Source organism: Nerophis ophidion, linkage group LG05, assembly GCF_033978795.1.
Source record: "Nerophis ophidion isolate RoL-2023_Sa linkage group LG05, RoL_Noph_v1.0, whole genome shotgun sequence".
NCBI lineage: Eukaryota > Metazoa > Chordata > Actinopteri > Syngnathiformes > Syngnathidae > Nerophis > Nerophis ophidion.
The window spans coordinates 78,755,956-78,782,193 of record NC_084615.1 but is presented as its reverse complement, the minus strand read 5'-3'; the positions used below and the strand labels follow the sequence as shown (position 1 = coordinate 78,782,193).

Sequence of the window (26,238 nt, the reverse complement as noted above, 5' to 3'; positions counted from 1 at the left end):
AGTCTGGTGCAGGTCTACAATTATTTTCCTGGTGTCCTTCGACAGCTCTTTGGTCTTGACCATAGTGGAGTTTGGAGTCTGACTGTTTGAGGCTGTGGACAGGTGTCTTTTATACGGATAACCAGTTCAAACAAGTGCCATTAATACAGGTAACGAGTGGAGGACAGAAGAGCTTCTTAAAGAAGAAGTTACAGGTCTGTGAGAGTCAGAGGTCTTCCTTGTTTGAAGTGACCAAATACTTATTTTCCACCATCATTTAAACATAAATTCTTTAAAATTCCTACAATGTGAATTCCTGGATTTTTTTTTCACATTCTGTCTCTCACAGTTGAAGTGTACCTATGATGAAAATGACAGACCTCTGTCATCATTTGAAGTGGGAGAACTTGCACAATCGCTGGCTGACCAAATACTTTTTTGGCCCACTGTATGTATATATATATAGATATATATATATATATTGGTCAGCCGTTTGTGAAGTTTTGTGATCGTGTGCTACGTTCGCTCGCCTCCCATCCTGTGCATCCCCCCCCCCGTCCTTTAAAGCTAGTGACGCCCCTGATAAGTGAAGTGAATTATATTTATATAGCGCTTTTTCTCTAGTGACTCAAAGCACTTTACATAGTGAAACCCAATATCTAAGTTACATTTAAACCAGTGTGGGTGGCACTGGGAGCAGGTGGGTAAAGTGTCTTGCCCAAGGACACAACGGCAGTGACTAGTATGGCTGAAGCGGGGATCGAACCTGCAACCCTCAAGTTGCCGGCACGGCCGCTCTACCAACCGAGCTATAAGCGCTTTCTTATTTTGCTCACTCAAGAGACGCCATCCTCTGCGCGCGCATTCACTAGGTCAGCTTTGCACGCGCTTTCAAGTTTGCACGCATTTTAGAGCAGTGGTGCCCAACATTTTTGTAGCTGTGGACTGATCAACGCTTGAAAATGTGTCCCACGGACCGGGGTGGTTTATTTATTTATTTTTTTCATAAAGAAATACAATCATGTGTGCTTACGGACTGTATCCCTACAGACTGTATTGAGCTATATTGATATATGATGTATATATTGTGTTTTTTTTAGGGATGGGCAACGATTAAAAATTTTAATCGAAGTTAATTGCACTATTTCTCCGATTAATCGCGATTAACTGCATTGTATACACAAAGCCCAATAATGAATTCCAAAGTAGTGTGTAGTGCACCTTTATTGGAATATTCTCCCACATGAACAAAAGCGCCAAAACATTTGTTGTGCAAACACAATTTAAATCAGTCCTTGTTAAACAGTAGCAGTTAAATAGCATATTTGATGAAAATCAACTCCAAAAATGTAAATACAAACATTTAAGCTTATTGCCACTGCCAGGGTATTTAAGTTATCCTGTTTGTTATGGAAAATAAATATAATCTACATACAAATCTCTGAGCCACAATCATAACATCTGAACAGGCAATTTCTGAGGTAACAGCAGAAACATTTTTTTTATTATGTTTAAAAAACCTATATTATAGGTAGTGGGCTGTTTTAGGGAATTTTGGATCAAATTATCCGTAGTAGCAATATTAATAATGTTGTGTTTATTCTGCGTAGTGCACTTAAAATAATTATGACCATATCTAGGAATTGATATGATGGGAATTTTCCGATTGTTTGCTTGGTGCTTTGATAAACTGAAGGCATCATATACATGGTACTATATTGTGATGTTATGAGCCAGGGAAAAAAAGAACTACCCTACCCAGCATGCAACAGGAGTGAGGAGCATGTATAGGTTGTGTCGCCATGACGGCATCTTGTATGTTGTGATATGCACGCTCTGAAAGTAAACGTTAAGAACTCAGCCAACACTCCTGGTCTGCATTATTCATAAATAGACAGACAACACAAATACTCCGCTGCTTCACAGGCCGCTGGATGTAGCCGGCAAAGTATTCCCATGCTAGCTAGCCGCTCTAGCAAGCACGCCTCATTCAGTCCAAAACGGCCCGATCTATCCACATCCAGAATTGTCTGGCGGTCGTAAGTGATCCCGGAGTGACCACGCTGTAAGCCAGCCATGACATTTGCAGAATTGTCCGGTATTTTTGCCAAATGTTCCATCTTTACCAAGAGCCCCTCCACGCCGGGCGACGCCATCTTGTTAAGAAAAGGCGTTAACAAAATAAAAGCATGTAAACAACATACGCAAATGTGCGATAAAATAATTGTCGGCGTTAATAGATTGATGAGTTAACTCATAATTAACGCATTAATTTGCCCACCCCTAGTTTGTTTTTTATGTTGATTTAATAATTTAAAAACTTTTTTTTTTTTTTCTTGTGCGGCCTGGTCCGCGGCCCGGTGGTTGGGCACCACTGTTTTAGAGTGACAACTCCTCGAAGGGTTGCAAGAGGCCAAGGGGGAGGAGTCAGGCGGCGGGGGAGGAGTCAGGCCTCAACTGGAGCCGGAGGGGGAGGAGTCAGGCGTCAACATCCAAGGGGGGTGTGAGCTCGCCTCTCCCGGAGTCCCAGTTTAAATGTTCGCTACCTTCACCGCCAGCCTGAGCTCTTAACGCCGCAGAAGCATCTTCAAGTCCCCGTTGAGAATACAACTAATCCAGCCTGACTTTAACCCAGCCAAGCTTGAGCCATGTGCGGTAAGTTTTCATTCTACCGCCTTTTTATTTCTTTACGACTTCGTTTGGAACAAATTGACACGGAAGTATGTCGAGTGGTGACCTTACCACGATGGAACTATGCCGGGTAATATGTGTGTTTGGCGGATAAAACCGCTTTCAAACGCCACACTTTTTGGTGGCTTGACTTTAAACTGCTACGTGTCGGTGCTCCCTCCTCCTCCTCCTCTCTGGTGACTGCTGGCCGTTCACGTCATTGCAGCCTCGCATCACACATACAAAAAGACATATGTCCTAAAATAATATTGTCCTGAAATGTGTCAACATGTGGTGACAAAGATCATGTATGTGCAGGAACTTTTACAAGCTGTAAATCAATCTTTAACAACTTTGTTTTCTCCACTTTCAACCACAACCTGCCTACCTGGCCGCTGCAACACTGTGTGCAATGTGCAAGACTCAATGGACAGCAGTGTGTGTAAAATACACACACACACACACACACACACACACACACACACACACACACACACACACACACACACACACACACACACACACACACACACACACACACACACACACACACACACACACACACAGCCCCTGTTATGGAAACCATAACAATGTATTAAGAACATTTTACTTGACGAAGGTCCTGCAGTCCTGGGTTCAAATCCAGGCTCGGGATCTTTCTGTGTGGAGTTTGCATGTTCTCCCCGTGACTGCGTGGGTTCCCTCCGGGTACTCCGGCTTCCTCCCACCTCCAAAGACATGCACCTGGGGATAGGTTGATTGGCAACACTAAATGGTCCCTAGTGTGTGAATGTTGTCTGTCTATCTGTGTTGGCCCTGCGATGAGGTGGCGACTTGTCCAGGGTGTACCCCGCCTTCCGCCCGATTGTAGCTGAGATAGGCACCAGCGCCCCCCGCAACCCTAAAAGGGAATAAGCGGTAGAAAATGGATGGATGGATGGATTACTTGACCAGTGCTTGTTTTTTTTCAACCAAATATAACAAAGTATTTTTTTCATCTTAATTTTTCAATCGTAGAAATGTTTTTTTTATAGAAATTATATGTATTGTGTGTTTATTTATTCAACAAAATAACTTGGATTAAAAATTTGAGTACATTTGAAGGGAAGCTGCACTTTTTTATTTAATTTTGCCTATCGAACACTTATGTTTTTTGTTTTTTTTTATGCATTCTAACTCGTAATATCCATCCATCCATTTTCTACCGCTTATTCCCTTTCGGGCGCCTATCTCAGCTACAATCGGGTGGAAGGCAGGGTACACCCTGGACAAGTCGCCACCTCATCGCAGTAACTCGTAATAATCAGCTTGTTTTAGGTTGCTATCAATGCAGCTAATGGACAACACTAAATTGGCCCTAGTGGGAGTGTGAATGTCGTCTGTCTATCTGTGTAGGACCTGCGATGAGGTGGCGACTTGTCCAGGCTGTACCCCGCCTTCCGCCCGATTGTAGCTGACATAGGCACCAGCGACCCCAAAGGGAATAAGCGGTGGGAAATGGATGGATGGATGGAATTGATTAACGTGGACCCCGACTCAAACAAGTTGAAAAACTTATTGGGGTGTTACCATTTAGTGGTCAATAGTACTGAATATGTACTGTACTGTGCAATCTACTAATAAAAGTTTCAATCAATCAATCAAAAACATTCGTGCAATAGACGGCGCCCCGAAATCAGTGTTTTTCAACCTTTTTCGAGCCAATGCACATTTTTTTGCGTTGAAAAAAATCCGTAGGCACACCACCAGCAGAAGTCAATAAAAAACAAAACTCAGTTGACAGTAAAAGTCTTTGTTGCAATTGTTGGATATGAATTTAAACCATAACCAAGCATGCATCACTTTAGCTCTTGTCTCACAGACAAGAGCTTTTGAGTTTTGTTTTTTTTGCTGTTTTCCTGTGTGTAGTGTTTTAGTTCTTGTCTTGCGCTCCTATTTTGTTGGCTTTTTCTCTTTTTTTGATATTTTCCTCTAGCAGTTTCATGTCTTCCTTTGAGCGATATTTCCCGCATCTACTTTGTTTTAGCAATCAAGAATATTTCCGTTGTTTTTATCCTTCTTTGTGGGGACATTGTGGACACCGTTTTTACTCAGCAGTAAGTCTTTGCTGTCGTCCAGCATTCTGTTTTTGTTTACTTTGCAGCCAGTTCAGTTTTTTTTTTCTGCATAGCCTTCCCGAAGCTTTAATGCCTTTTCTTAGCAGCACTCACCTTTTGTTTATTTTTGGTTTTTATCATTAGACACCTTTTTACCTGCGCCCTGCCTCTTGCTGTTTCCGACATCTAGAAAGCAATAAGCTACCGGCTGCCACCTACTGATATGGACGAGTATTACATGGCTACTCTGCTTAGCTCTTGACAGCACCGACACTCAACAACAACACATCATTTACAGACTAGAATTGCACATCAGACTGCACACAATTGTGCCGCGGCAGAGTGGTTGAAAAACAGTGCCCTAAAGGGACATTGGGGAAAATAGTTTTTTTTAAATATGTATCTCGTGCGCATGTTATGTTTTCCTGTGAGCACAAGAAACATATCTAAAAAAATATTTTCCCATGTCCGTTTATGTTTCTTGTGCTCATGAGAAAACATCTCGAGCGCACAAGAAACTTTTGGGTGAGCACAAGAAACATATTTAAAAATATGTTTCCCCCATGTTCCTTTTGGGGCTTCGTAGCAATATTATGATAAAAGTTGGAATTTTCCGCTAACAGTCGCAATTTTACAAGAAGAGTGTAAAATTTGGCAATTTTATGAAATGAGTCGTAATTTTTACTCGACACAGGTCACAGTTTTATAAGAAAACTGTTTGCAATATTATAATAATAATAATCTGAATTTTACTTGGCAGAAAGATGACATAGATCATAATTTTACTTAAAATTGTTTTAATATTTTACAGGAACAACAAAAATGGTTTCAATATTGTGATAAAAGTCGTAATTTTACAAGACTTGTGTCACCATTTTGCATTTAAAAAGTAATAATTTGACAAAAAAAAGTTATCATTTCACAAGAGAATCTTGCAATATTACAGAAACAGAAAGAGTATGAGAAAGTGTTCCTAATTGTAGAACGAAAATAGCCGCGACCCCAAAAAGGGACAAGCGGTAGGAAATGGATGGATGGAAAAGTTGACACATTGTGAGCAAAATACTGCTTTTAGTAAAATGTTTGTTTTTTTTTACATTTTTTGTTGGTAATTGGTTATTAATCTTCATTATTTACTTTAAGTTATTACAGTATCTCTCTCTCTCTCTCTCTCTATATATATATATATATATATATATATATATATATATATATACATTATATATATGTATATATACATATATATATATATATATATATATATATATATGAAATTGTTTTTGTTTTTATTTTTTATTAATTAAATTTGAAAGGGATCATTTCAATTTCTTACACACACTTGTTATTACATTTGTTGACCAGAGGGGGAGCACTTTTAAAACCGACAATCTCTATTTTTTTGTTTTTTGTAACGCGCTTAAGGCCGATGACAAACGGGACACGGACCACAGATGACCCCTGTGCCGCACTCTGGGCAACCCAGCTGTAGAAGCTAACCGTTAATGACCACTATAGTCTTAGTACCGTAGTGTATTTGTTCATTCTATGGTCACATATTGGACGCGGGTTGTCTTACTTCAGCACCGAAAGTCGTAAAATCAGGCGTTCACCTGTTGTTTTTTTTTTTCCGGGGATGAATAGGGAAGTCCTTCTTTCGCTGCCGTCTTGTTTGATCATATATTGCTGCTTTTGCACCTGTCAATGTTTACTCTTGAATGCACAATAAATCAACCAAAAAATCTTGACTTTGGAGCAATGTTCACGGACTCTAGTATTTGGCTCTCTATTAGATGCAATAGTTTTCCGTATATAGACCATGATTTTGGTCTTAACTTGTTCACCGGTCCTCATATGGAAGGTACTTTTGCTTGTTGATGTCTCAAGAAGGGTAGCAATACACACACACACACACACACACACGCGCACACACACAGACACACACACACACACACAGAGCCCCTGTTATGGAAACCATAACAATTTATTAAGAACATTTTACTTGACCAGTGCTTGTTTTTTTTCAACCAAATATAACAAAGTATTTTTTTCTTCTTAATTTTTTCATCGTAGAATATTTTTTTTTTATAGAAATGATATGTGTTGTGTGTTTATTTATTCAACAAAATAATTTGTATAAAAAATTTGAGTAAATTTGAAGGGGAACTGCACTTTTTAATTTAATTTTGCCTATCGAACACTTATGTTTTTTTTTTTTAATGCATTCTAACTCATAATAATCAGCTTGTTTTAGGTTGCTATCAATGCAGCTAATGGAAGCAATCCATTCTACCTTTAAATCACTCTAAAATGCTTCCAAAAACCGCCAACAATACTTCATTTATGTTTCATAACCTGTGTGTTACGTTACAGTGGCCAAAATATGAAATATACTTGATACATAAAACCTCTGTCTTGTTTTCAATGAATACTTCAGCTTGCTATTCTAATGTATTTTACTGTTAGTTTTTATGGTGTTATTAGGGGAGACATTTTTTGTGAGGTCGTACTTGGTGAAAAAAATTTGTGATCCACTTTTTTAACTGAACACTTTGTTGAATATGAGAAATAAGAAAATGCTTCAAATGACATGTTTGGGCACTTGCATACTTTCAAATTTGAGATAGTATTTTATTTGTTTTTTTCTTCTTTCTTCAACATCGGGATAATTTAATTGATGTTCACATGTCACTTTTCACTCTAGGTGAACTCTCAATACATGACCAGACAGGCTTATCGTGAAAGATTGTGCCCATTTGGCAGCAGATTTATAAAGTTTGAGAGCTGGAGCGCCGACGGAATTTTCAATACATTTTAATTATAAATAAAAAATACAACCAAAATCATTCATTAATTTTTTTCTGTAATCAAAATAAATTGTAATTAGGGATGCACCGAAATGAAAATTTGTGGCCGAAGCCGAATAAAATTTAAACGCTTGGCCGAAGGCCGAATACAGTTTTTCACAATTTTTTTAATATTGCATAAATAGCCTAGAATAAATATTTAGACATGTTTTTCAAATAAAGTAATTTTTTATTGAATATCGACATTTTTTTAATATTCCAGTAGTCTTTGCTTTTCAAAAAAAGCACAGTTTTTCATTTATATTAGGCCTTCAAACAAAACATGCATTCCAAAAAAAAAATAAAGTGCATTAAAGTGGATAAACCCACAACAAATGAATTATTGTCCTTTTGGCAAAAGTCTGCTTAGCCACAGTAGATATGCTAATAATGTAAACAGAAGGCTCAAGTAAATCTCAATTAAGTGTGTGCTTGTAACCTCATACACTTATACAGGTAGCCTACACAACAGGCTAATAATGTAAACAGAAGGCTCAAGTAAATCTCAATAAGTGTGTGCTTGTAACCTCATACACTTATACAGGTAGCCTACACAACAGGCTAATAATGTAAACAGAGGCCCCACTAAATCTCAATAAGTGTGTGCTTGTAACCTCATACACTTATACAGGTAGCCTACACAACAGGCTAATAATGTAAACAGAGGCCCCACTAAATCTCAATAAGTGTGTGCTTGTAACCTCATACACTTATACAGGTAGCCTACACAACAGGCTAATAATGTAAACAGAGGCCCCACTAAATCTCAATAAGTGTGTGCTTGTAACCTCATACACTTATACAGGTACACAACATATCCCAACGTCACCGCGTCAAAAACTTGCGTCACACGCCACTATTCGGCCTTGTTTTTAACTCATTCCACCGAAGGCCGAATGTGGCTTTTTTGCCATATTCGGCCGAATATATTCGGTTACCGATTAATCGGTGCATCCCTAATTGTAATGATATTTTAAACATAAAAATTTGGGATTATGTTTCACCCACTCAGTATTTTGGTGCAGGTCTCCAGGAGATCATAACAATTGGTTACCTCGCTTGTACGCAAACCTAAAAAATGGAATGCATACAAAAAAATCTCTTTAGGTTCAAAAGTGACCTTACATTCTTAAAAATCTTTGTAAAGGCAGCTCGTCTGTGGGATCACATTAAATTGTGCAGGTTCACCTAATGAAATGTCCCGTGAGAATCAGAATCAGAAATCAGAATCTTTGGGTGTTACAGTTGCTCTTTATGTAATAAAGTATTAGGAAAGTAAAGTTAGAGTTACTAAAATATGCAGTATAATAACATAAGCAATACAAAAGTGTAAAAATGTGTAAAATTTGAAAAAAAACTAAACAGTAGCACTTTATTGTAAGCGTGCCAGCATGCTAAGTTATATGACTCTCGGGTAAACGGTTGCAAAATTGGCTCAAAAAGCTAGCACTTTAATGTTAGCATGCGAGAATGCTAACAAACATTTTAACGGTTAGCATGTGTCACAAACCAAGCTACTAGACTGTAAGGTGTATGGCTGTGTAATTAGAGTAAAAAAATGTATAGTTTGCTGAAAAGTTTGCACTTTAATGTTAGTGTGCTAGCATGCAAAAACAAGTCAATAAAAGTCAATCAACAAGAAGTCAATCAAAGTTGATTAATTTCAATCAATCATCCGCGGTCCCCTCCGAGGTTTCTCATTGTGTCCCATCGGGTTGAGTTTTTTCTTCCCCTGATTTGGAATATGAGCCAAGGACGCCGTCGTGGCTTGTGCAGCCCTTTGAGACACTTGTGATTAAGGGCTATATAAACAAACTTTGATTGATAGATTGATACAATGAACAAAAGGTACCAAGTAGGACTACTATAATAATAACTATTTTCCAAGATAAACAACATTAATGATGAGTTTACCAGGTGAGCTGTGTGGAAACAGGTATTGCACATTTTAAACATAAACATGTAAATATAAAGATATCGTGTAAAGATTGCACAGTCATAGGATGTAATAAATATGTCCAGGTTATTAATGTCAGCAAACACGCATCATGCGAGTTTGACTGTTCTTAGAATAGAAATATTGACTTTAAAGTTCCAAAATAGTTTGCTTAATGCTGCCTCTCTGTGTCCTGAAGGGATTTTTGCTTACCTAAACCATCAAGTGCCTCGCACCAGGAAGGAGATATTTGAGACCTTAATCAAGGGGCTGCAGAGACTAGAGTACAGAGGCTACGATTCAGCAGGTAAGACGGCAAACACACACACACACACACACACACACACACACACACACACGCCCATATTTTACAGTGTTTAAAATAGAGAAAAACTAGATTTAAACGTAATGTACTATATGTACAAACCCCGTTTCCATATGAGTTGGGAAATTGTGTTAGATGTAAATATAAACAGAATACAATGATTTGCAAATCCTTTTCAAGCCATATTCAGTTGAATGCACTAAAAAGACAACATATTTGATGTTCAAACTCATAAACTTTATTTCTTTTTTTGCAAATAACAATTAACTTAGAATTTCATGGCTGCAACGCGTGCCAAAGTAGTTGGGAAAGGGCATGTTCACCACTGTGTTACATCACCTTTTCTTTTAACAACACTCAATAAACGTTTGGGAACTGAGGAAACTAATTGTTGAAGCTTTGAAAGTGGAATTCTTTACCATTCTTGTTTTATGTAGAGCTTCAGCCGTCGTATTTGACGCCGCAAAATCACCACACATTTTCGATGGGAGACAGGTCTGGACTGCAGGCGGGCCAGGAAAGTACCCGCATTAGGGCCTTGTCAAATAGGAAAGGTCCAAATTTGAAGACATTTCTTATTTGATAGCTATTTCAAAGACAAAGTGAAATATTTTTTTCAGTGCCTCAAGCTATCATCTTTGTAAAACCTTTGATTGAACATTTTAAAAATATTCGACAGGTTTCAAAATAACGTATTCGCTGCATGATAAAACTAAATATAACTTTGTAAAGTAAAATTACTACTGACCAATACAAAAAAGGGTTGAAAGAGCGATATTAACACTTCATGTTGTTTTATAGATGGTATAAGACGGTTGCTGTTGAAAAAAGTCAGACCAAAAGAAAATAAACATCAATCAATCAATGTTTACTTATATAGCCCTAAATCACTAGTGTCTCAAAGGGCTGCACAAACGACAACACAAACCACTACGACATCCTCGGTAGGCCCACATAAGGGCAAGGAAAACTCACACCCAGTGGGACGTCGGTGACAATGATGACCATGAGAACCTTGGAGAGGAGGAAAGCAATGGATGTCGAGCGGGTCTAACATGATACTGTGAAAGTTCAATCCATAATGGATCCAACACAGTCGCGAGAGTCCAGTCCAAAGCGGATCTAACACAGCAGCGAGAGTCCCGTTCACAGCGGAGCCAGCAGGAAACCATCCCAAGCGGAGGCGGATCAGCAGCGCAGAGATGTCCCCAGCCGATACACAGGCAAGCAGTACATGGCCACCGGATCGGACCGGACCCCCTCCACAAGGGAGAGTGGGACATAGGAGAAAAAGAAAACAAACGGCAGATCAACTGGTCTAAAAAGGGAGTCTATTTAAAGGCTAGAGTATACAAATGAGTTTTAAGGTGAGACTTAAATGCTTCTACTGAGGTAGCATCTCGAACTGTTACCGGGAGGGCATTCCAGAGTACTGGAGCCCGAAATGAAAACACTCTATAGCCCGCAGACTTTTTTTGGGCTTTGGGAATCACTAATAAGCCGGAGTCCTTTGAACGCAGATTTCTTGCCGGGACATATGGTACAATACAATCGGCAAGATAGGATGGAGCTAGACCGTGTAGTATTTTATACGTAAGTAGTAAAACCTTAAAGTCACATCTTAAGTGCACAGGAAGCCAGTGCAGGTGAGCCAGTACAGGTATATATGTATGTATATATGTATATAAAGGTATATACAGTATAGGTATATATGTATGTATATATGTATATAAAGGTATATACAGTATAGGTATATATGTATGTATATATGTATATAAAGGTATATACAGTATAGGTATATATGTATGTATATATGTATATAAAGGTATATACAGTATAGGTATATATGTATGTATATATGTATATAAAGGTATATACAGTATAGGTATATATGTATGTATATATGTATATAAAGGTATATACAGTATAGGTATATATGTATGTATATATGTATATAAAGGTATATACAGTATAGGTATATATAAAGGTATATACAGTATAGGTATATATGTATGTATATATGTATATAAAGGTATATACAGTATAGGTATATATGTATGTATATATGTACATAAAGGTATATACAGTATAGGTATATATGTATGTATATATGTATATAAAGGTATATACAGTACAGGCGTAATGTGATCAAACTTTCTTGTTCTTGTCAAAAGTCTAGCAGCCGCATTTTGTACCAACTGTAATCTTTTAATGCTAGACATGGGGAGACCCGAAAATAATACGTTACAGTAATCGAGACGAGACGTAACAAACGCATGGAAAATGATCTCAGCGTCTTTAGTGGACAAAATGGAGCGAATTTTAGCGATATTACGGAGATGAAAGAAGGCCGTTTTAGTAACGCTTTTAATGTGTGCCTCAAAGGAGAGAGTTGGGTGGAAGATAATACCCAGATTCTTTACCGTGTCGCCTTGTTTAATTATTTGGTTTTCAAATGTTACAGTTGTATTATTAAATAGAGGTCGGTGTCTAGCAGGACCGATAATCTGCATTTCCGTTTTTTTGGCGTTGAGTTGCAAAAAGTTAGCGGACATCCATTGTTTAATTTCATTAAGACACGCCTCCAGCTGACTACAATCCGACGTGTTGGTCAGCTTTAGGGGCATGTAGAGTTGGGTGTCATCAGCATAACAGTGAAAGCTAACACCGTATTTGCGTATGATGTCACCTAGCGGCAGCATGTAGATGCTGAAGAGTGCAGGGCCAAGGACCGAACCCTGGGGAACTCCACACGTTACCTTAACGTAGTCCGATGGCGTTCATCTTTTCGATGCTTACTGAGCTGAAGTCCCGCATGAACTTGTACAACTTCTCCTGATGCTTCTGGTCATCAGTAATAATTCATGTAATCACATGAGCCTCAAGCAACAATTCAGTCTTGTCTTCCAACCATACTGTCCTTGAGCACGGCACATTGCACTAAAATTCCTAATTTTGGCGATCTTTTTTTTGTTATTTTTAATACATTACACCTCTTTCCATCCATCTTTCACTACATTGAGCTAATCCAACAAAATGTTGTTCTTATCTGTACTGTAAAAATCACTTTTGAATGACAAAAAAAGGAAGTCAAAGTCTAAGTGTCTAAAATGCAAAGCTTCTTTAGTGGGGATATGTGTAATCAGAGTTCTGTATATCATTTGGCCGTTTGGCTTGCTCATTAATCGCGTTCCAGCAGACTTCACCATCACATCATTTGAGCTACTGTTTGCTCATCCTATTTGAACAGGATGAAGCAGTGGTTGTCAAACAGCTGTTTGTCAAACCCACAGACACGCAATCGAATTATTTACACTATCTAACCTGCAAAGAACAATGTGTTAATTGTAAGCAGGCTATAACTGGAGAAGCTGTTTGCAAAATGTGAAACCTTGTTATTTAAAGGCCAACTGAAATGGGATTTTCTTATTTAAACGGGGATAGCAGCTCCATTCTATTTGTCATACTTGATCATTTCGCGATATTGCCATATTTTTGCTGAAAGGATTTAATAGAGAACATCCACGATAAAGTTCGCAACTTTTGGTCGCTAATAAAAAAGCCTTGCCTGTACCGGAAGTAGCAGACAATATGCGAGTGATGTCACGGGTTGTGGAGCTCCTAACATCTGAACGTTGTTTATAATCACGACCACCAGCAGCGAGAGCGATTCGGACCGAGAAAACGACGATTTCCCCATTAATTTGGGCGAGGATGAAAGATTTGTGGATGAGGAAAGCGAGAGTGAAGGACTAGTGGAAAAAAAAGGACTAAAGGTCAGTGGGAGCGATTCAGATAGGGAAGATGCTGTGAGATGCGCCGTGGCAGCCGTGGGTGTGGCAGGACCACTCGGCCAGGCCCTACCGCAACAAGGGATAGAGCCATACCGCTTTGAACCCGACGTGTATACAAATGAGTTTTAAGGCGTAATGTGATCAAACTTTCTTGTTCTTGTCAAAAGTCTAGCAGCCGCATTTTGTACCAACTGTAATCTTTTAATGCTAGACATGGGGAGACCCGAAAATAATACGTTACAGTAATCGAGACGAGACGTAACAAACGCATGGATAATGATCTCAGCGTCTTTAGTGGACAGAATGGAGCGAATTTTAGCGATATTACGGGGATCCAACAAGTCAATAACCTCAACAAAGCTCACTGTTGTGCATCCAAATACTGTCATCAGTGAAGCATAAACACAAATCTATTAAACAGTGGGCTTTCTAACAATTAGGAAGGGTTGTGTCGTGTTTGTCCTCCTGCAGAAAGCGTACTATTTCACCCCATTTTTTCCCCCACTATCATACATTTTTGAAAAAGCTCCACGGAGCCACCAGGGCGCCGCTAAAGAGGCCGTATGTGGCTCTAGAGCCGCAGGTTGCTGACCCCCCACCCAGCCACAGACACATAAGTTGTAGACCTCCATGCTTTTCCGAGTTTCGGTCTGTTTTGTCGTGTAGAATGGCATCTGGGGCACAATAGTTCGATATGTGAGGGAAGGCGGACGACGTATAATCCTTTATCACTCGACAAATCTTTTTTGATAAAGTATAGGGATGGATTCTATTGCAGAGTTTGTATTTTTGCTAATTTCTGCTTTTTGCAGGAAGATTTAAGCCTCTTTTGTACTGAGATAGTTTGCACACTTGTTGCTGCACAACAGCCACTTTAGCTTGGTTGACCACCAGTTTTCACTTCCGGGAAGAAGTCACGTGTCAGAATACAAGCAATAGGAGACTCAGCGGTTAATTCAGGGGTAGGGAACCTATGGCTCTAGAGCCAGATGTGGCTCTTTTGATGACTTCATCTGGCTCTCAGATAAATCTGAGCTGACATTGCTTAACACGATAAGTCATGAATAATTCCTCTTGTAATCACAGTGTTAAAAATAATGTTCAAAATATAAAACATTCTCATGCATTTTTAATCCATCCATCCGTTTCTACCGCACCTGTTCAAGAAGTTGCGTTAATGATAAGAATTTATTTATTTATTATTGGTTAGTGTGGGGCTTGCCCTCCTGGGGGTTCTTCAGACCACCAAGCACCAACATGAGAGCCTGTTTCAGGGTTACGATATTGTTTTATTTTTCAATAAGTCTTTCAGTTGCTTTCCAGCAATTGTCTTTTCCTCTTGCGTTTTTGCTCGTGCTCTGGCTCCAGCCCCAACCCCGTCTCTCCTCATGGCTGCTGCTTATAACAGAGCGACAGGTGATTAGATAACAAGGCCCAGGTGGGCCGTCTACGCACCTGTCGCTTATTCAGAGGCCGGTCCTGGCACACCCCAGGTCACTGCAGGCCGGCAGGCCACGCCCCCTCCACAGTTAGATTCAGAATAACAATGTTATTACAAAGAACAAGAGACCTATTATACTCTAGAAATGTTGGTCTTACTTAAAAATGCACGCATTTATTTGTGTTCAGTGTAAAAAAAATATTATATGGCTCTTACGGAAATACATTTTAAAATATTTGGTTTTGTGGCTCTCAGCCAAAAAGGTTCCCGACCCCTGGGTTAATTGATCCATTAATATAGGCATGTATAGTCTGTATTTATCATTTGAAGCAATACAGATTTTTAGCTGATATTTATTGAGTAAAGGAGCATGCCTTTGTATTTTGTCATCAAAAAATAGCTTCCCACATTCTTTATTAGATTCACTTAGTACAAGTTATTATTGATAATACAATTTGTTGGGGCCCTGTGATGAGATGGCGACTTGTCCAGGGTGTACGAATGCAGCTGAGATAGGCTCCAGCACCTGCCGCGACCCCAAAAGGGACAAGCGGTAGAAATGGATGGACAATTTGTTGGGGGTTTTAGGATAAATGTACTCCCTCACTGTTAAATTGTATTTTGTCGGCTGCCATTTGTTCCCAGGTATTGCCGTGGATGGAAAAAGCAAGGATAACTCTGACATCAATGGCAAATCCATCTGTTTAATCAAGAAGACAGGCAAGGTCAAGAATCTCGACGAGGAGCTCTACAGTAGGTTCATGTACTTTAGTTTTGTAATGTACCCCCGAATCCGAAATATATTTGTTGAAATGGTGAAGCGTGGTTTCACGTCGCACAAAACGAACTGTGTTGTCTTTTGTTTTTTTTAGAGAAAGACTCCCTCGACCTGGATGAGGAAATGTGCACACATTTCGGCCTCGCACACACTCGCTGGGCCACACATGGAGAACCGAGCGCTCTCAACAGCCACCCCCATCGTTCTGATAACAATAATGGTAATGGATTTAAAAAAAAAAAAAGCTTTCTATCCAAAATCACATTGACTTACTTACACACCTTCTCTTGTTGTGATCGTGGTGAAGTGTTTACTTTGAGTGTGTCATGTTCATGTGTTTACTTTGAGTGTGTCATGTTCATGTGTTTACTTTGAGTGTGTCGTGTTCATGTGTTTACTTTGAGTGTGTCGTGTTCATGTGTTTACTTTGAGTGTGTCGTGTTCATGTGTTTACTTTGAGTGTGTCGTGTTCATGTGTTTACTTTGAGTGTGTCGTGTTCATGTGTTTACTTTGAGTGTGTCGTGTTCATGTGTTTACTTTGAGTGTGTCGTGTTCATGTGTTTACTTTGAGTGTGTCATGTTCATGTGTTTACTTTGAGTGTGTCATGTTCATGTGTTTACTTTGAGTGTGTCATGTTCATGTGTGTACTTTGAGTGTGTCATGTTCATGTGTTTACTTTGAGTGTGTCATGTTCATGTGTTTACTTTGAGTGTGTCATGTTCATGTGTTTACTTTGAGTGTGTCGTGTTCATGTGTTTACTTTGAGTGTGTCATGTTCATGTGTTTACTTTGAGTGTGTCGTGTTCATGTGTTTACTTTGAGTGTGTCATGTTCATGTGTTTACTTTGAGTGTGTCGTGTTCATGTGTTTACTTTGAGTGTGTCGTGTTCATGTGTTTACTTTGAGTGTGTCGTGTTCATGTGTTTACTTTGAGTGTGTCGTGTTCATGTGTTTACTTTGTGTGTCGTGTTCATGTGTTTACTTTGAGTGTGTCGTGTTCATGTGTTTACTTTGTGTGTCGTGTTCATGTGTTTACTTTGAGTGTGTCATGTTCATGTGTTTACTTTGAGTGTGTCGTGTTCATGTGTTTACTTTGAGTGTGTCGTGTTCATGTGTTTACTTTGAGTGTGTCATGTTCATGTGTTTACTTTGAGTGTGTCGTGTTCATGTGTTTACTTTGAGTGTGTCGTGTTCATGTGTTTACTTTGAGTGTGTCGTGTTCATGTGTTTACTTTGAGTGTGTCGTGTTCATGTGTTTACTTTGAGTGTGTCGTGTTCATGTGTTTACTTTGAGTGTGTCGTGTTCATGTGTGTACTTTGAGTGTGTCGTGTTCATGTGTTTACTTTGAGTGTGTCGTGTTCATGTGTTTACTTTGAGTGTGTCATGTTCATGTGTTTACTTTGAGTGTGTCATGTTCATGTGTTTACTTTGAGTGTGTCGTGTTCATGTGTTTACTTTGAGTGTGTCGTGTTCATGTGTTTACTTTGAGTGTGTCATGTTCATGTGTTTACTTTGAGTGTGTCATGTTCATGTGTTTACTTTGAGTGTGTCGTGTTCATGTGTTTACTTTGAGTGTGTCATGTTCATGTGTTTACTTTGAGTGTGTCGTGTTCATGTGTTTACTTTGAGTGTGTCATGTTCATGTGTTTACTTTGAGTGTGTCGTGTTCATGTGTTTACTTTGAGTGTGTCGTGTTCATGTGTTTACTTTGAGTGTGTCGTGTTCATGTGTTTACTTTGAGTGTGTCATGTTCATGTGTTTACTTTGAGTGTGTCATGTTCATGTGTTTACTTTGAGTGTGTCATGTTCATGTGTGTACTTTGAGTGTGTCATGTTCATGTGTTTACTTTGAGTGTGTCATGTTCATGTGTTTACTTTGAGTGTGTCATGTTCATGTGTTTACTTTGAGTGTGTCGTGTTCATGTGTTTACTTTGAGTGTGTCATGTTCATGTGTTTACTTTGAGTGTGTCGTGTTCATGTGTTTACTTTGAGTGTGTCATGTTCATGTGTTTACTTTGAGTGTGTCATGTTCATGTGTTTACTTTGAGTGTGTCGTGTTCATGTGTTTACTTTGAGTGTGTCATGTTCATGTGTTTACTTTGAGTGTGTCATGTTCATGTGTTTACTTTGAGTGTGTCGTGTTCATGTGTTTACTTTGAGTGTGTCATGTTCATGTGTTTACTTTGAGTGTGTCATGTTCATGTGTTTACTTTGAGTGTGTCGTGTTCATGTGTTTACTTTGAGTGTGTCATGTTCATGTGTTTACTTTGAGTGTGTCGTGTTCATGTGTTTATTTTGAGTATGTCGTGTTCATGTGTTTACTTTGTGTGTCGTGTTCATGTGTTTACTTTGAGTGTGTCATGTTCATGTGTTTACTTTGAGTGTGTCATGTTCATGTGTTTACTTTGAGTGTGTCATGTTCATGTGTTTACTTTGAGTGTGTCATGTTCATGTGTTTACTTTGAGTGTGTCGTGTTCATGTGTTTATTTTGAGTGTGTCGTGTTCATGTGTTTACTTTGAGTGTGTCATGTTCATGTGTTTACTTTGAGTGTGTCGTGTTCATAGGTCATGTTATGTATAAACTATGTATGAGCACATGTGGTCATGTTAGGCAGGTGTGGCAGAGCCTTGCTTTTTATGATGAAAAAATAATAATGTTCCATAAAATAGGTATTTATATTTTTTATTAAATGAAAGTTCCCTTTTTCTGGCAAATTTTTTGATTTTTTTTTTCTGGGGGCCGGTATATCTATTTTTAGGAACATTAATACAAAACCCCACAATAATATCTGAATGCTGAAAACGTTACGACAGACCGCCTTAAAAAACGGAATGGAATTGTCATTTTTTTTACTGAATGAGACACCCAGAATGTACATGAAAGTAAAAAACGTGGGGTTTACAATATTACCTATGAAGGATAAAACACTGAATATTGACAACATATGAACGTCACACCCCCCTCTCGGTTGACATATTTTACTATTACCGTATTTCCTTGAATTGCCGCAAGGCATATAGTATGCGCCTGCCTTGAATTACCACTAAATAATTAGCGCATGCTTAGTATTACCGCCTGGTCAAACTCGTGACGTCACGAGTGACACTTCCCCTGTCATCATTTTCAAAAAGGAGGAGGCTGATTTCAATACCGGTAATTTGAAATCTCATAAAGGGAAGAAGATTAAGAGCTATTCAGTAGGATTTAAGGTCCAAGCTTACATCACACTCAAATTTTTACTGCATGCCTTTGGTAAGTGCCGGAGCGAGAAGAGGTTTTAAAATAATTAGCGCATGCTTACTTTTACCGCATGCCTTTGGTACGCGCAGGAGTGAGAAGAGGTTTTAAATTAATTAGCGCCCCAGCGGCAATTCAAGGAAATACAGTAAGCGAAACCCAACAAAACTGCAACAAACAAAGCAAAATATGAACGCAAAGGGTAAAAAAAAACAACACCTACAATCTGATATATCACTAAGCTTTAGAACTTTGTTGTAAAAATCTCCTTTTGCATGTGTCCCTGACACCCGCATTTCAGGCTGGCCTCTGTGGAAACGCTCCCCACCCACACTACTTGGTGCCTCGTCTGAGCTGCTGGGGACGGCGTGGCGAAATTGGTTCAATCCCCACATTCTACCATCCCAGTCACGTCCGTTGTGTCCTTGGGCAAGACACTTCACCCTTGCTCCTGATGGGTCCTGGTGAGCGCCTTGCATGGCAGCTCCCTCCATCAGTGTGTGAATGTGTGTGTGAATGGGCGAATGTGGAAATACTGTCAAAGCGCTTTGGGCTCTTTTAAAAAGGGGTAGAAAAGCGCTATACAAGTACAACCCATTTACCATTTACTAAGATTACCATAGTAACTAATTAGATTACCATAGTAACTAGTATATCATGCAAAAGCGCAGATTCCAACCATTGAAATACTTTGTAAAGTTCAAGACTTACGGTCATTTGAAAACATCACTGCACATCATAATGGCAGCTACACTTTCCATGTTAACGATCCAAAACAATTATTTGGGAATGTCCGGCGAGCCAGATTGAAAAGCTTAATGTGCCGCATGCGGCCCCCGGGCCTTAATTTGCCCAAGACTGTTCTAGCCAAAGGCTACTTTCTGTAGAAGATGCATGATTATATCAAGAGGCAGTTACACTTCCTGCCCCTCTCTTAATGTGTTCTGTGCGGAAACTCTGTACGCATCTGTGCAGACTGTTCCAAAACAATCACATTACAATAACATGTAAAGATGCACACCGACACATAAATGATATTACGGACCTTCAATCCCTCACTGCATCAAAAAGCGACATTGGTTTGTAAAGGATATCACCACACGGGGACAGCGTGGCGAAGTTGGTAGAGTGGCTGTGCCAGTAATCTGAGGGTTACCATCCTAGTCACGTCCGTTGTGTCCTTGGGCAAGACACTTCACCCTTGCTCCTGATGGGTCCTGGTGAGCGCCTTGCATGGCAGCTCCCGCCGTCAGTGTGTGAATGTGTGTGAATGGGCGAATGTGGAAATACTGTCGAAGCGCTTTGGGCTCCTTAAAGGGGAACATTATCACAATTTCAAAAGGGTTAAAAACAATAAAAATCAGTTCCCAGTGGCTTGTAGTATTTTTTGAAGTTTTTTTCAAAATTTTACCGGTCTCGGAATATCCCTAAATAAAGCTTTAAAGTGCCTTATTTTCGGCTCTCTGCAAAGACACTGGCCATTTCCCTGTGACGTCACACAGTGCTGCCAATGTAAACAAACAATGGGAATACCACAGCAAGATATAGCGACATTAGCTCGGATTCAAACTCGGATTTCAGCGACTTAAGCGATTCAACAGATTACGCATGTATTGAAACAGATTGTTGGAGTATGAAAGTATTGAAGAAGAAACTGAAGCTATTGAGCGAATAGCTATTGACGCTATTCATAGCCATAGCATGGCCGGATAGCTGCGTTAGCATCGCCGGTAAAATGTGCGGACCAAACGATCAGGACTTTCGCATCTTTTGACACTGGAGCAACTTAAATTCGTCGATTGGTAAGTGTTTGTTTCGCATTAAATGTGGGTGGAAGGAAACGTAATATAGTTGCAAATGCATCTACAGGTTATCCATACATCTCTGTGCCATGTCTGCTTTAGCACCGCCGGTAAATAGCATGTTAGCATCGATTAGCGTAGCATGTTAGCATCGATTAGCTTGCAGTCAACATCAACAAAACTCACCTTTGTGATTTCGTTGACTATCATTGCAAATGCATCTGCAGGTTATCCATACATCTCTGTGCCATGTCTGTCTTAGCATCGCCGGTCAAATGTGGAGACACTCTGGTACATTCAATGGGGGTTTGGCGGCAGATTTCTTGCCAGTGGTGCAACTTGAATCCCTCCCTGTTAGTGTTGTTACACCATCCGACAACACACCCACCAGGCATGATGTCTCCAAGGTTCCAAAAAATAGTCAAAAAAACGGAAAATAACAGAGCTGAGACCCGGTGTTTGTAATGTGTTGAAAATGAAAATGGTGGGTGTGTTACCTCGGTGACGTCACATTCTGACGTCATCGCTTCCAGAGCGATAAACAGAAAGGCGTTTAATTCGCCAAAATTCACCCATTTAGAGTTCGGAAATCGGTTAAAAAAATACATGGTCTTTTTTCTGCACCATCAAGGTATATATTGACGCTTACATAGGTCTGCTGATAATGTTCCCCTTTAAAAAGGGGTAGAAAAGCGCTATACAAGTACAACCCATTTACCATAAATAAACCTACTCTGCAGGTATTCAGCGAGTGAAGAAAAAACATTTAAGATTTTTTTTTTAGGGGTATGTTTGTTAATAACTAGATGTGTGTCGGATGTGGGATATGTTATTTTGTGGTCATGCATCGCCTCCCTCAATCGTAGCAGCCGATGTTAAATACAAATGCAGACTCCGTTAGAATAAGAAATGAGGTGGTCTTATCACAGCATGGCTCACACTCACTTTTTACCTTTGGCCCCCATTTCGCTAATCTTTTCAATGTCATCCCCACCAGAGTTTGTTGTGATCCACAACGGCATCATCACCAACTACAAGGAACTGAAGGCCTATTTGGTAAGTCCTTTTATTTCTCGGAATGTCTGTTAGTGCCTCATAAATAGTATATGGTTGTTGTCTTGTAAAGAGATTTTAAAGTGTGATAATACAAAGGGAAGGTGGAGCTGCTCTAGAAAAAAAATACAAGTATAAACTACTTGTGCAGTGAGTGAATGAACAGAGTAAGACAATTCCATAAATACATAATTGGATTAAATGAAGAAATCAAACAATGTACTGATATGATCCAGTTTAATAGGCGGTTCAGATTACATGTGTTTACAATAGGGGTGTAACGCTACACAAAAATGTCGGTTCGGTACGTACTTCGGTTTAGAGGTTACGGTTCGGTTCATTTTCGGTACTGTAAGAAAACAGTAAAATATACATTTTTTGGTTATTTATTTACCAAATTTGTAAACAATGGCTTGATCCTTTTAACATTGGGAACACTATAATAATTCTGCCCACGTTAATCCACATTAAACTGCCTCAAGTTGTTGCTTAGATGAAATAAAATGACACAACTTTTCTTCTACATTTAAAAAGTGCAACATTAAACAGTTGCAAGTCAACTCATCATGCTTAATTTATTACAGCATTGGGGAAGCCTGTGGTTGATTTTTTATTATGTAAATGTTATATTTTTATCAACATGTGATAGCAGGGACCCTGCCATTCAAAACTAGGCTGCTACATTACTAATGATTAATGTAACTATAGGTGAAAAATAGTACAATAGCAATAGGAGAGACTATTCATCCTTGAACATCATGGAGTTCATGCAGGCTTTATGATGCACTTACATTATTATATACACTATTAGAGACAGAAACTCTTCATTTAATATAATGTTCTTTTTTTCTGCTTCAACACACCTCAATCAACACTGTCCGTAACACACACACACGCACCGCAAAATGAGCTAACGTTACGCTAAAAGCCAATTAGCCTTCACTTTAAGCCAGGACTGCAAGTGAGCTGAGCTGCGGTTTTATTTCTAGAAGGTCAACGGGCTCATAGTGATGTTTAGAAAGTAGTTGACTTGGAAGGGTTTAGTATAATTTGGGGAGAGTCTGTTGCTCCCCTGCTAAATGCTTATCTGCTCGACGCTGAAGCGCTGACTAGATGCGCTCCGAATACGCACTGCTGATTGGCTGTTACCGCTACATTTGTAACCAATCAGATGGTTGTGTGGGAGGGACAATGCTGGGTGCTGTGCAGGAAACGGAGGCCGAACGGAGCGGAGCAGCTTGTTAAGACTTTAGCATAGGCAGCTACTTCATATGTTCGTGTGGAACTCGTTCGGTACTCCTCCGCACCGAACTGGAACCCCCGTACAGAAACGGTTCAATACAAATACACATACCGTTACACCCCTAGTTTACAAAGTACAAAGAAGAAAAATTATGATAAATGTCATGAATTTATTGAAAATTAAATATGTATCTCATCAAGTGAATCATAGCGGCTTTAACTGCTTAGGACAGGGGTGTCAAACTCAAATACAGAGTGGGCCAAAATTCTAAACTGGCCAAAGTTGAACAACTTAACATTTTAATAGGGACCCAAACAAGTTTTGCATTGAATATTGAACAAGCAAGGCATATAACTTTATACTGACATGCAAAATCGAATTTTGTTGGTAGCGGGGGTATATATTGTAGCATCCCAGAAGAGTTAGTGCTGCAAGGGGTTCTGGGTATTTGTTCTGTTGTATTTATGCGGTGCGGATGTTCTCCGGAAATGTGTTTGTCATTCTTGTTTGGTCTGGGTTCACAGTGTGGTGTAACAGTGTTAAAGTTGTTTTCTACGGCCACCCTCAGTGGGACCTGTATGGCTGTTGGCCAAGTATGCCTTGCATTCACTTGTGTGTGTGTAGATGCCGCATATATTATGTGACTGGGCTGGGACGCTGTTTGTATGGAGGAAAAGCGGACGTGACGAACAGGTTGTAGAGGATGCTAAAAGCAGTACCTTTAAGGCACGCCCCCGATATTGTTGTTCGGGAGAATGGTTGCCCCGGGAGATTTTCGGGGGGGGGGGGGGTTGGGCACTGAAATTTGGGATTCTCCTGGAAAAATCGGGAGAGTTGGCAAGTATGAAAATTAGCATTGAATACGGTGATACAGCGGCACCGCCACTGTATAATACCGGCGGGCCAGCTCTAATGTTAATTTAGTATTGCCTCAAGGGCCAAATGAAATTACACGGCGGGCCAGAGTTTGACACCCATGGCTTAGGAGAAGAATTGGTGTATTCAGAACACATTGATGTAAATTGAGTACAAATTGATAACAGCAAATATGTGTTCATAGTGTGAAGTGAATTATATTTATATAGCGCTTTTCTCTAGTGACTCAAAGCGCTTTACATAGTGAAACCCAATATCTAAGTTACATTTAAAGCAGTGTGGGTGGCACTGGGAGCAGGTGGGTAAAGTGTCTTGCCCAAGGACACAACGGCAGTGACTAGGATGGCGGGGGCGGGAATCGAACCTGCAACCCTCAAGTTGCTGGCACGGCCACTCTACCAACCGAGCTATGTCATCTCTATTTGCAGAATTCAACATATTTCATTCAAAATCATTTAAATCAAGAGGACATTTAATTTTGTTTTATATATTTATATTTAGTTTTGCGTTTTGTAATCCAACCACAACTTAGATTACTTGGAAGAAAAAAGGTACTTTCTGGCAACAGATCCAGGCATATTTAAGAGGTAGAAGTCAAAAACTCTTATAAAAAGTTGCTAAATATATCACAGTCAAGGTTTGTTTTTTACCTTACTGTACACCTTCCCTTCCTCCTCTAAAAATTTCTTTTTTTATGAAGCAAGCACCAGATATGATATCGAAAAAGTAAACTTCAATTTCAACACATCAGTGACAATGACAGAGATTTTGCTTTTTTCGGTGAAAAAAAACAACAAAATGACTGAGTGAATGTTTAGGGGCTGCAAACAGAATCTTGAATTCCACGGAAGTGAACTTTACTGTGAAATGATGTGCTTTGGAAGCAGTAATACCATCCATCCATTTTCTACCGCTTGTCCTGTTTGGGGTTGCGGGGGGTTGCTGAAGCCTATCTCAGCTGCATTTGGGTGGAAGGCGTCGCAAACCCTGGACAAGTCGGCACCTCATGACAGGGCCAACACAGATAGACAGACAACATTCACACACTAGATCCAATTTAGTGTTGCCAATCAACCTATCCCCAGGTGCATGTCTTTGGAGGTGGGAGGAAGCCGGAGTACGCGGAGGGAACCCACACAGTCACGGGGAGAACATGCAAACTCCACACAAAAAGATCCTGAGCCCGGGATTGAACCAAGGATAACTCAGGACCTTCGTATTGTGAGGCACATAGTTCCTATGAAGAGAAAGGGGTAGGATTAGATAAGGCTTGCTTCTTTCTACCTTTCTGGATATTTTGGAAAAAAAAATCTGTAAATATGTGATATATCATATTGATACAGTATACATGTTCAAAATACATTTCAACCAACCAACATTACTCCAGAAAACCAGTTTTTCAAAGAGTATGGGAGGCTGCCACAGTGCATGTCTCTGGGGGGAGGCTCATAGTCTACATTTAGTATTTTATTCTGTCCAGAATCGCCCAATGCATATCATGTGTCCTACTTTCCTCAGATTGCCAAAGGATATGTATTTGAGTCCGAGACGGACACAGAAGTGATCCCAAAGTTGATCAAATATGTTTACGACAACCGAGAGGACGACGGCATCAGCTTCTCCACGCTGGTGGAGAGAGTCATTCAGCAGCTGGTGAGCAGCACACACCTAATCTCTGTCGTTAGTCTTCAGATTTGTGTTCCGGGGTGGACATTTTTATTGGCTGTACGAGTGACGTCACTGTGTGTTTTTGTTTGGTACTACACGTTGCGCAATTGTGTGTGTGTGTGTGTGTGTGCGTGTGTGTGCGTGTGTGTGCGTGTGTGTGTGTGTGTGTGTGTGTGTGTGTGTGTGTGTGTGTGTGTGTGTTTCAATTTCCTGCCTATTCGACACACAGCGAACCATCACAAAATAATGTCCATGGCAACCACATAGAAAGCGTCACACGGCCGACCTCATCAATACCGTGTTTTCCATTACGTGACTTTAAAACGTCTCCCCCCTTTTGGGTGTGACTGGGATGCGTTATTTGGAGTAATGGGAAACAGACCGTTAGACCCCACAGACTGCGGTATGACCAAGACAAAACGTACCCGCCCACTGCTCTGTAAAACCACACACACAAACTCATCCAGTTATACTCCCGAGCACACCAGTCC

At 39.8% G+C, this 26,238-nt stretch overlaps 1 protein-coding gene across 1 annotated transcript in view; it reads left to right on the top strand.

The window, feature by feature from the left end:
- Positions 1-2,468: 2,468 nt before the first annotated feature.
- The window catches only part of gfpt2 (glutamine-fructose-6-phosphate transaminase 2), a 69,204-nt gene continuing 45,434 nt past the window's right edge, over positions 2,469-26,238 (top strand). The window contains exons 1-6 of the mRNA XM_061902095.1: positions 2,469-2,634; positions 9,724-9,831; positions 15,730-15,837; positions 15,957-16,082; positions 21,905-21,963; positions 25,598-25,732. Of these exons, the coding sequence (XP_061758079.1) occupies positions 2,628-2,634; positions 9,724-9,831; positions 15,730-15,837; positions 15,957-16,082; positions 21,905-21,963; positions 25,598-25,732 (543 nt within the window). The 5' untranslated portion in view covers positions 2,469-2,627. The remainder of the gene's footprint in view (positions 2,635-9,723; positions 9,832-15,729; positions 15,838-15,956; positions 16,083-21,904; positions 21,964-25,597; positions 25,733-26,238) is intronic.